The 12447-nt window shown below is 32.3% G+C and overlaps 1 protein-coding gene across 2 annotated transcripts in view; it reads left to right on the plus strand.

Moving 5' to 3' along the window:
• LOC134686061 (uncharacterized) overlaps positions 1-12447 on the plus strand; it is a 40954-nt gene that overhangs the window by 11517 nt on the left and 16990 nt on the right. For both annotated transcript variants that reach the window (XM_063545753.1, XM_063545752.1), the window contains exon 2: positions 6988-7126. In XM_063545753.1, coding sequence (XP_063401823.1) covers positions 7045-7126 — 82 coding nt within the window. In that variant the 5' untranslated portion in view covers positions 6988-7044. The remainder of the gene's footprint in view (positions 1-6987; positions 7127-12447) is intronic.

Raw genomic sequence — 12447 nt, forward strand, 5'->3', positions numbered from 1 at the left:
AGAAAAACGAAAATAAAGGTGTCCGAATATTGTTTCCGTTATCAAACCGACTTTTATGTCAGACATGACTTCCGGATTAAACATTGAGAACCAATCGAATGATAGATAACAAAAATGAAAAATAAATAAGCCAATCAGAGCGTTGTCCATATCTTGGTTTTCATATCGGAAGAACCACTACTTTATACCTCGATTTTAACTTACACATAATTTCAATAAGTACTTGGACGGGGAAAGGACGATTATTTTTGCGTTTATCTGCATGTATACTGTGATCAATATACTACTATAATATATAGAAACTCTCTATATAATATAGCAGTGAGTTTCCGTCATCAAAGCGACTTTTAAGTCAGACATGACTACCGGTTTTAACATCGAGAACCAATCGTATGATAGATAACAAACAAGATAAATAAATAAGCCAATCAGAGCGTTGTTCATTTCGTAGTTTTAAGATCGTAAGAACCACTACTATTGTACCTCGGTTTTAACTTACAGATAATTTTCATAAGTTCTCGGACGGGGACACGACAATCATTTTCGCGTTTATCTGCATGTATACTATAAAAAATATACTACTATAATATATAGAGACTCTCTATATAATATAGCAGTGATGGCCATGGAGAAGACACTTTGAATTGATAGTTAAAATAGAAAATCAAATACACTTTAATATTTATGATATGGTATACGTTAACGTATGTTCATAGTATACAGAAACGCGAAAATAATAGAATTTAACAGAAATAAATAAAGGACTTCGGAAACAAGGGAGCTTAAACTGTTTCCAAGTACCTATGCATTTTGGCACCTTTTCTGAAATACTCCAGATATGAAATTGTTTCAGGCTGAAATTCCTCAGATACGAAATCTCACAAGCTCTAAATGCCCGCGATTTCGCGGAGAAAAACGACAAAAAGGAGTCCGGATATTGATTCCGTCATCAGACTGAATTTTAGTCATAGATAAGACTTCCGGTTTGAAACATGCACAAGTACATCGTTTGATAGATAACAAAAATGAAAAATAAATCACCAGCCCAGTAGTCAACACTTCGGTGTTGACATGAATATCAATAATGTGGTCATTTTAATAAATTTCCTGTTTACCAAACTTTGAAATTGTCGAAAAACTAAGGATTCTCTTATTCCAGGCATAAATTACCTTAGCCGTATTTGGCACAACTTTTTAGAATTTTGGATCCTCAATGCTCTTCAACTTTGTACTTGTTTGGCTTTATAAATATTTTGATATGAGCGTCACTGATGAGTCTTATGTAGACGAAACCAACGTCTGGAGTACTAAATTATAATCCTGGTACCTTTGATAACTATTTACACCACTGGGTCGATGCCACTGCTGGTGGACGTTTCGTCCCAGAGGGTATCACCAGCCCAGTAGTCAACACTTCGGTGTTGACATGAATATCAATAATGTGGTCATTTTAATAAATTTCCTGTTTACCAAACTTTGAAATTTTCGAAAAACTTAGGATTTTCTTATTCCAGGCATAGATTACCTAAGCCGTATTTGGCACAACTTTTTAGAATTTTGGATCCTCAATGCTCTTCAACTTTGTACTTGTTTGGTTTTATAAATATTTTGATATGAGCGTCACTGATGAGTCTTATGTAGACGAAACGCGCGTCTGGCGTACTAAATTATAATCCTGGTACCTTTGATAACTATTTACACCACTGGGTCGATGCCACTGCTGGTGGACGTTTCGTCCCCGAGGGTATCACCAGCCCAGTAGTCAACACTTCGGTGTTGACATGAATATCAATAATGTGGTCATTTTAATAAATTTCCTGTTGACCAAACTTTGAAATTTTCGAAAAACTAAGGATTTTCTTATTCCAGGCATAGATTACCTTAGCCGTATTTGGCACAACGTTTTAGAATTTTGGATCCTCAATGCTCTTCAACTTTGTACCTGTTTGGCTTTATAAATATTTTGATATGAGCGTCACTGATGAGTCTTATGTAGACGAAACGCGCGTCTGGCGTACTAAATTATAATCCTGGTTCCTTTGATAACTATTTACACCACTGGGTCGATGCCACTGCTGTTGGACGTTTACCAGCCCAGTAGTCAACACTTCGGTGTTGACATGAATATCAATAAGGTGGTCATTTTAATAAATTTCCTGTTTACCAAACTTTGAATTTTCGAAAAACTAAGGATTCTCTTATTCCAGGCATAAATTACCTTAGCCGTATTTGGCACAACTTTTTATAATTTTGGATCCTCAATGGTCTTCAACTTTGTACTTGTTTGGCTTTATAAATAGTTTGATATGAGCGTCACTGATGAGTCTTATGTAGACGAAACGCGCGTCTGGCGTACTAAATTATAATCCTGGTACCTTTGATAACTATTTACGTTACTACAAAAGAATATACTTATTACGTTGAAATTGCCAATGGTTATACACGTTCATTTCTCATGCAGCAAAAATACTGCAATCTGATTGGTTTATTACCCCGGTGTAAATAACACCCCACCCTTGTTCACCCCGGGATAAATAAAATTTTGCCAAAAAAATAAAAAAAAAAAAATTTTGCCAAAATAAATAAAAATAAAAAAATAAAATGTAAAAAAAAAAAAGAATTAAAAAAGTAAATTTGAGAACAATTATTGAAACAAAATATTTAAAATTATTTTTTTCTCGAAAATTTAAAAGAACCCAAAATTTTTCTGAATTCCCCCAAAATAAAGAAAAAAAGTATTTGACAATACGCAGCAACATCGACGTTGAAAAAATGTTACCCTGGAAATTTTTCATTACCATTTTTCAATTTTACATCCTGGTTTGAAAATGAGTATAGGAATTGTTCATAAGAAATAAATTCGTTAGCGTGGTGTAATCAGGGGTGTACGGAATTTTACACCGTTGTTGAAAATTCATACACCCATTCGGCTGCGCCTCAGGGTGTATGAATTTTAAAATTTTGCCAAATTAAAGAAAAATAAATAAATAAAATGTAAAAAAAAAAAAAGAATTAAAAAAAAATAATTTGAGGACAAAAATTGAAAAAAAATATTTAAAATTATTTTTTTCTCGAAAATTTAAAAGAACACAAAATGCGCCTCAGGGTGTATGAATTTTCAACAACGGTGTAAAATTCTGTACACCCCTGATTACACCAAGATAACTAATAGTATCTGGTTTGTTTCCTGACTTTATTAATAACTGCTAGTTAAAAATTCTGATAATTAATTTAAAAACGTAAATCTTCCTTGTTTTATGGTGGTAACAAAACAAAGTTAATCTACAATAATAATCTTACAATGATCAAAAGATTGAAATTTCCTGTTGTATCTAGTTTTAAACATTCTTGAAATTTCAAATTCATAATAATTGCTTCAATTTGTCAAGTTCTAAAATTTTTATCAAATTATCGTTTTAATATAGCTGATTTGCAATATTAAGTCTATACGTTTGTGGACTTTTGAAGCCAAATATTTCGATCACTGAATAAAATACGCAAATTAAAGATCAGAAAACGTTTGATCCAGTACAGTCATTGCATTTCTGTTTGTCTAGTTAAATGTTTTTTTTATAATTGTTTTGTCGTTTTAACAAAACATAATTTTTAAAAATCCGCCATTTTCTGATGTCTATACCAATTGTTCCCTTTCAGTTATAATGATTACAGACTTGTGATGTTATTGAATCCGACGCAATTTGTCGATGGGATTAAATTTGTTTGTCTATGTTTTGACTCTGGCTCACATCAAACAGCAAACTATACGGCCCAAAATGACTGTAACAAAACGATAAACAGATATGAACCACACCAATAAACAACAATCACTGAATAACAAGCTCCCGACATAGAACAGTATGCTTATTATGATTTAATTTTTTAAGCGTTGTATACAAATGTTTCAGGTCAATTTAAAGTTTCATTCTGATTAATAGAAGAGGACAAGAGGTCACTTATAGTATCTATTTTTGATCGATTTCATTATAAACTTTTACAGTATGTTGTTCGTACTCATTATGAAATTGAAATGTTACGAAACAATTTAGGAATAGGCAATGAAAGTCCTCAGTGAAATATTTTGAAAACAATCGAGACATTTATGATTCATTTTTTCCAAATATGGTCCGTTTTGGGGTATCATTTATTAAAAACCTTGTGGCCCGATTGATCGCGATCGATCGAAATAGACAACTACATTATATACATATACACCATAGCTCATACAAATAAGGGTTATATTCTTCTCATACATTTAAATGATGGTATGATACTAAAACCCTAACGGGAAGGATTGTGCTTGATATTCATATGATTAAAACATAATCTTTCAATCAGTTTAATTGAGGTGTGAAGCTGGCATATCAGCAGCTGATCAGTAACTGCTAGTAGTCCTTGTTTTTTAGTGAATCATTGTCATTTTGTTAAGTTTCATTTGTTACCTATTCTGACAACGGACACGTATGGCAAGCCGTTTTACTATTTATTCGAATTTCAAGATATCTCCTATTATATATAAGATATCTTATATAATTTTATTTTTATAAGATATCTCATATATTATATAAGATATCTCCTAAAGTTTATAAGATATCTCATAAAGTTTATAACATATCTTATATAGTTTATAAGATATCTTACATACTTAATAAGATATCTCCTAAATTTTATAAGATATCTTATAAAGTATATGAGATATCTTATAAACAACATATCTTATATAATATATAAGATATCTTATATAGTTTATAAGATATCTTATATAGTTTATAAGATATCTTATATAGTTTATGAGATATCTTATATAGTTTATGAGATATCTTATAAATACAATTATATAAGATATCTGATAAACTATATAAGATATCTGATAAACTATATAAGATATCTGATAAACTATATAAGATATCTTATAAACTTTAGGAGATATCTTATAATCTTTAGGAGATATCTTATAAACTAAATAAGATATCTCCTATTATATATAAGATATTTCCTATAATATATAAGATATCTTATATAATTTAATTTTTATGAGATATCTTATATATTATATGAGATATCTTATATATCATAAAAGATATCTCCTAAAATTTATAAGATATCTTATATACCTTATAAGATATCTTCTAAAGTTTATAAGATATCTTATAAAGTATATGAGATATCTTATTAACAATTTTAATATAAGATATCTTATATAGTTTATAAGATATCATATATAGTTTATAAAATATCTTATATAGTTTATGAGATATCTTATAAAGACAATTATATAAGATATCTGATAAATTATATGAGATATCTTATAAACTATATAAGATATCTTATAAAGTATATGAGATATCTTATTACCTATATAAGATATCTTATAAACTATATAAGATATCTTATAAAGTTTATGGGATATCTTGAAGTAGGAATAAATAGCAAAACGGCTTGCCATAGACACGGGCTTCTTTACTGTCAGTATTGCTGTGTGTGGTTTTTTAATCTGCATTGGCTAGAGGTATAAAAGGAGGGTTGAGATCTCACAAAACATGTTTAACTCCGCCGCATTTTTGTGCCTGACCAAGGTCAGGAGCCACTGGCCTTTGTTGGTCTTGTAGGAATTTTAATTTTAGTTTCTTGTATATACTTTTGATAGATAAAGGAAGAGGGATGGAATGAGTGCAATGAGACAACTCTCCATCTATAAGTCACAATTTATAAAAGTAAACCATTATAGGTCAAGGTACGGTCTTCAACACATAGCTTAGGCTCACAACGAACAAAAAGCTATAAAGGGTCCCCAAAATTACTAGTGTAAAATCTTTCAAACGGGAAAACCAACGGTCTTATCTATATAAAAAAACGAGAAACGAGAAACAACTGTTAAGTTTAGTATGACGTCCATTATCACTGAACTAGTCCATATTTTTGTTTATAGACCAGCTGAAGGACGCATTTGGGTGCGGGATTTTTTCTTGTTGTATTGAAGAACCAAATGTATCTGAGAAACACACCTTTTATGACTTGCGCGCCTTATAATTATTTTGTACATTAAATAAAGTTTAACTATACCTTTATCATCGTATCTGAAAAACAGACCAATTCTGAGATATTTAACATTAACCAATAAACCATGAAAACAAAGTCAAGGTCAGATGATACCGACCAGCCAAATATATACATAACAATCATTCCATAAAACGTATTGTTAATTTATTCCTTATAGTATCTGAAAAAAATACCGAACAAGAATCAAATAACATGGACCAAAAAACCTTGCATATAAAATCAAGGTCAGATTAATATAATTGCAAGATAGACAATTTCACCATACAAACATTCCATACCCCAAACATATATCTAACTAAATGCTTACAGTATCCGAGAAATACACAAAAACACAAACATTTTACTTTGCCGGACCACTTTAACCCTAAAAATGGAGTATGTCAAAGTCAGATGACACCAGTGAAGTGAACATTTAGCCATTAAATTCGTTCAATACAACCAAATATAGAAGAACTATTAAGATTTTAAGATTTTGTCTAAACCAGGAACACTTTACACGTAAAATGAGGTCATGGTCAAGTGAAAACTGTTTTCCTAATTTTGGGAGCACAACATATTATTTAAGTTTGCACAGTATATTATAATGTGCGTACCATATGTTTAAGTTGTGCGCACAATATATTTAAGTTGTGCGCACAATATATTATTTTGTGCGCACAATATTTTTTTTTATTTGCATGTCCCTAGCGGGGCTACGTAGAATTGAACCAAACTGGCTGCTATCAACGAATTATTAATTCACTATTCACTTTCATTAATGATAAAATAATTTTCAAATATTAGCTCATTGTTACCTATTTAGTATGTACTGCTACATTGTTGAAGACCATATTTTGACCTCAAAATGTCTTCCGTGTTCTGTGTCGCTCGATTATTCTTTAATTTTATTGTTTTACTTACAAAATTAAATGATTTACATTTGTTTTTAAGAATGGTTTCTAGATGATGTTGATTCATCCAACTTGACCAATTGAAAACAAGTTTGGAATGATAGCCAAGGAGTTCTTCATTTTGATATGGGGTTTACGATTTTTCAGCTGTATCAATGACCTAGACAATTTAAACCAATGTGAGTTATTTCATTAGATTTTGATGGGAAGTATACTAGAATACAAATGTGCATGAAGTTAAAACATTATCAATGTCGGATGGCAGAAACAAAAACTCTTTGTTTTTCATTTGTGAAATCGTTTAAACTTCCGAATGTACGTACAAAGTGGCGAAACATATTTTACAGAAAGGGCGCACCAAATTGTTTTCTGTGGAAGTAAATGATTCTGATTTCAGAATTTTGCAAATAAATACAGAATAAAATAATAATGAAATAAAATCCAAATACAGATATAAGTTTTCAATCTAATTAAAATTAAATCTCCACACTCACTCATTTTTTTAGGCTTGGAAGCTGCGTGGGAGCGTGACGGCCAAGCATAAAAAAAATGAGTTAGTGTGGAGATTTGATTTAAAATAGATTAATATGTTTTATATTTCCATGCATTTTACAGCATTCAGCATGCTTTGGTAGGCATGTAGGAAAAACAGAACAGATTGAATGCGTACAGTTACAAAATGTAGGATATGTTGACACATTATCAAGACTCCACAGAAAGAGTAATAGTCAAAAAAGTGTTGACCCATAAAAACACAGTTATTAAGCTGATGAGATTATCATGATTATACATGTGTGATCTGTGCAACAGATATTAAAATTCCAGACGTATATAACCGAGCATCACGTGACGACACAATCCTTATTAATCTCTCGCGTGTGTCTTTTATCAAGATGATTACCAGTCACGTCTCAGTCATTACAGCTGAACGGACGTGCTGGGTTAGCTCTCCTTTACCAGCTATCTTCGATGAGGGTTTACTGATGGATAGATCAACGACTTACTAAACCAATGCAACGCTGTACAGAGTCAGAATACGTGAGGCATTATCCGCGTCACCCGCGTCAGCATAAACTTCAAAACCCATTATGGATGGGGGGAGTGTTATACCAGCTGACGTCCGAGGGCTGTATCTGAGGTGTTGAATAATCGACCATCATTTCACTGTCTCACGACATTGGTCCTGATAATGCTTCCTGTCATCTTTAATACTACGTCCGAGACTGATCTACCAGTACTCCATCGTCGAGGTTAGCAGGCTGCCAAGCTGACCAATCTGGCCATGAAAGCAGCCGTTGTGAAGTAAAGAAACATCAAAATAGTAAAAAGAAATAAAAACAACTTATCAAAACCAAGATGGCGGCCTACTTATGGCGTATGGCGTCCACACCTGTTCCTGACCCACCGCAGAAATATTTAAAAGCTCATCAAACGCCTTCGGGCACCGAGCCGACCGTGCGAGGGCTGAAAAGCCAGTTAAGTTCGTTAATCACTTCCAGCATCATCATTTATTATCAAAAATAATAGACCACTACGGAGGAGGCGGAGCCAAATGATATCCATCAAAATGAGTTGGCCAATGCTGTATGAAATATCTCCATACCAAATATCTTCGACCTACAAATAGTTGACTCCCTTAAACTAACTTAAATCACAAACTATTACACAGTGACACTAACAAAAGTTTTAAATTCAACCTTGACTGAGGGGGCTAGCCAAATAATCTCCATTTGAATGAGATGTGCCAATGCTAATACAACGTATCACTTTTCAACATCGTAAAGGCGAGTCTAAAATCTTAAAATACCCTTTAACAGTCACTACAAACCAGTAAAAGTCTGAAATGGCCTATATCTGTACTCGACTGTACTGATTTTTACTCGACCAGTCTGATTTGGTCTTAATTTTACTCGACATTACTCGACCCCAGTCTTAACCATACTCGACTGTACTGATTTGTACTTGACCCTTTTATTTGCCGTTGAAAATAGTCTGAACTATTACTCGACCAGTCTGAAACAGTCTTAACCCATTCTTGACCTGTACTCGACCTATTTTTTCAGTCTAAACCATACTCGACCAAAGGTCTGAACAATGAACAATGATACAAATAACCTCTCCCTTTTTTCAATTTTAACTTTTAAAATAAATTTCTTTTTAACTGGCATGACAACAGCCACAATAAAATGAAAATACATATAAAAACAGATGTTTACACCCTTACATGATTCTCAGATTTATCAAATAGAGATAGTTAAATCAAACTATCTTATATAATAATTAAATTATATTAATTTTAAAGTTTTAGACTTTTGTTAAAAATAGATTTTTTTTTAACCTAAAAACCACACCTATACTGAGCGTAATGAAACCTTATTAAGGTGCTTCTTGTTTGGCATGTGTTTTTTTTTAACTTATTTTTCCTGAATTCCTTAATAAAACTACATAGGTTTCATGGTTACACACAATAGTTATATATTTATCTTTTTAATGTGGTAACAACAGCCAACAAAATCACTGAAATTGGTTAACCTTATATTAGAAATATATCTATTATTATAGTTTGGGATATATTATATTATAATATATATCAAAAGAAATTTGAGATTATTTGATCGGCTTGTTTTATTTTTATTTTTATTTTAAAGGTGATATATGTATGTATGTGTTGATGAATATGAAGTTAAATAATGATGATTGTGAAATTTGGTTTCAATGCTATTCAATTTATAAATTTACTGTTTACAAAATTTAGAATTTTTTGAAATACTAAGGCTTTTCTACCTCAGGCATATATTACCTTAGCTGTATTTGGCAACACTTTTAGGAATTTTGGTCCTCAAAGCTCTTCAACTTCGTACTTTATTTGGCCTTTTTAACTTTTTTTTGGATTAGAGCGTCACTTATGAGTCTTTTGTAGACGAAACGCGCGTCTGGCGTATATACAAATTTTAGTCCGTTTATCTATGATGAGTTTATTTACGACTACTAGGTCGATGCCACTGCTGGTGGAGATTTATTTCCCCGAGGGTATCACAAGCCCAGTAGTCAGCACTTTTTGTGCTGACATGAATTGTCATTGATATGGTTATATTTATAAATTTAATGTTTACAAAATTTTGAATTTTTTAAAATACTAAGGCTTTTCTACCTCAGGCATAGATTACCTTAGCTGTATTTGGCAACACTTTTAGGAATATTGGTCCTCAAAGCTCTTCAACTTCGTACTTTATTTGGCCTTTTTAACTTTTTTGGATTAGAGCGTTACTGATGAGTCTTTTGTAGACGAAACGCGCGTCAGGCGTATATACACATTTTAGTCCTTGTATCTATGATGAGTTTATTGAATACATTTTTAATTTAAAATTGTTGTTCAAATTTCTAGCCAGGAGAAATAGCTGTTGTTAAAAACAGTTTCTTAATTGATGAAATACAATAGATAGATACAAAAAATATGTCTAGGTTGGTTAAGACTTGGTCGAGTATGGTTCAGACTAGGTCGAGTATGGTTCAGTCTAGGTCGAGCATGGTTCAGTCTAGGTCGAGCATGGTTCAGACGCGTATAAAATGGTTAAGTACTCGAGTAAAGGTCGAGTACAAGTTCAGACTGTTAAGTATGGTTCAGACTACAGTCGAGTATTATCAAGTAAATTTCAGACCAATTCAGACTGGTCGAGTAAAAATCAGTACAGTCGAGGACAGATATAGGTCATTTCAGACTTTTACTGGTTTGTAGTGAGTTAAACATGTAATGAACAGAATTCCACCATTTTATAATAAAACAGATGGAAAAACGATTTCAAAAGTTGAAATGCTGCATAACATGTACCAATAATGCTTTAATAATCTTATATGCATTTTTATACGAACTACAATTTTCCTTTGACGTCGTCATTCGAAGACATTGGTTTCCTGACAATAACTTGTGTGCAAGTGTATGGATTTTTATGACATTGTTTCTCAAGGTTCTATACCCGAAAAAGGAAGGTTCTGGAGGTTATCACCCACATCATTTAGGAATTAGGGACCAAGAAGGGACCTAAGACATTAATATTCTGGTTTCCGCATTATAACTTAAGAATATAAGTCGTTGGATCTCTATGGAATTGTACCACAAGGTTCCATACCAAAAACAGAAGGTTGGGATTAAGTTTGGGTGTTATCGACGCCTACATATTTAAGAAAAGGGGCCAACAGCAATACTTTTCTAATAATTTGTATAAATTGCTTATTTATTGACCAATTTCAATGGGGTGTATTTCTTGATTTTTTGGGTTCTTTTTATATGCTGAATCTAACCGTGTAACTAGATTTTGGGGTTTTGGCCCCGTTTTTAAATTGTCCAATATCAAGTTGGTCTAAATTGGGGTCCAACATTAAACTTTGTTTGATTTCAACAAAACGGAATATATGGGTTTCAAGCTGCGTCTTACAGAGCTTTTTATTATTATTACTATCTCGTCGCAATCTTCGTGACAAAAAAAAAAAAAAAAAATCGAGTGCAAATTTTTCTGCATTCACAGTAACACTATAAGACTCCGGACAATTAAAAACATGGCATATTATATAAACACTCTCTTTTGTTGGACAGTATGTTGCCCCTAGATTTATTTTGGTTATTATTGTTGTTGGGATGCTCTGAATGACATAAACATTTTTTTTGTACATTATCTGTCCTTTTAATCATAAAAAAAGATTGCTGTAAAATAGTTTACATATATATGATTAGCTCGTACCATCGGCAGTTGGATCCATGGTCATGACGATGGTCAAAATCAAATATTCCTCCTTCAATTTGAATATTGAAGGATCTATTCATATACTTAATACTTTTTTGAAAAGGAGTTAATCCAGTAAAGGCTATATTTGACCCCAAAATAAGTCCATTGTTTCAATTGACGAATAGAAACGAAAGACAAGTGAAATAGAAATATTTTATCATAGTTTATCTCGCCTGCGACAAAAGTCTCAGAATGCGAGCCATGGATATTACAATCCAGCGGCAGCGGCGTCGACTATGTAATCTATTTGTAACTAAGCTTTATATTTCAGAGGATAGAGACCTGGATGCTTGATACCTTCTTTACAGATAAGTTATGTGACTGCTTGAAATTTTTGTCAAATGAAATTCTCACTTATCATAAGTAATAGGATAACTGTGTTTGGTACATGGGTTCTTTGCAGCGTCTATATGTCCGTCAAGTATGGATCGACTGACCGCGACCTCATTTCATGGATCAGTGATAAAGGTTAAAGTTACATGGTCAAGTCCGTACCTTAGATACTAACTATATTTGGTGTATGGAATGATGGTAAAGTGTTAGTATATGTCCGACGCGCAGGTTTCATCTGACCTTTACCTCAATTTCATAGTTCATTTGACAATGTTTGGTTTTTGTGGTTTGGTCTATTTTTCAGATATTATAAGCTATAGGTCAATTATGTTTAGTGTATGGAACGATTATTAGGTGACCATGCCCGTCTGGCTGGTTTCATCTGA

Source organism: Mytilus trossulus, chromosome 10 (assembly GCF_036588685.1).
Source record: "Mytilus trossulus isolate FHL-02 chromosome 10, PNRI_Mtr1.1.1.hap1, whole genome shotgun sequence".
NCBI lineage: Eukaryota > Metazoa > Mollusca > Bivalvia > Mytilida > Mytilidae > Mytilus > Mytilus trossulus.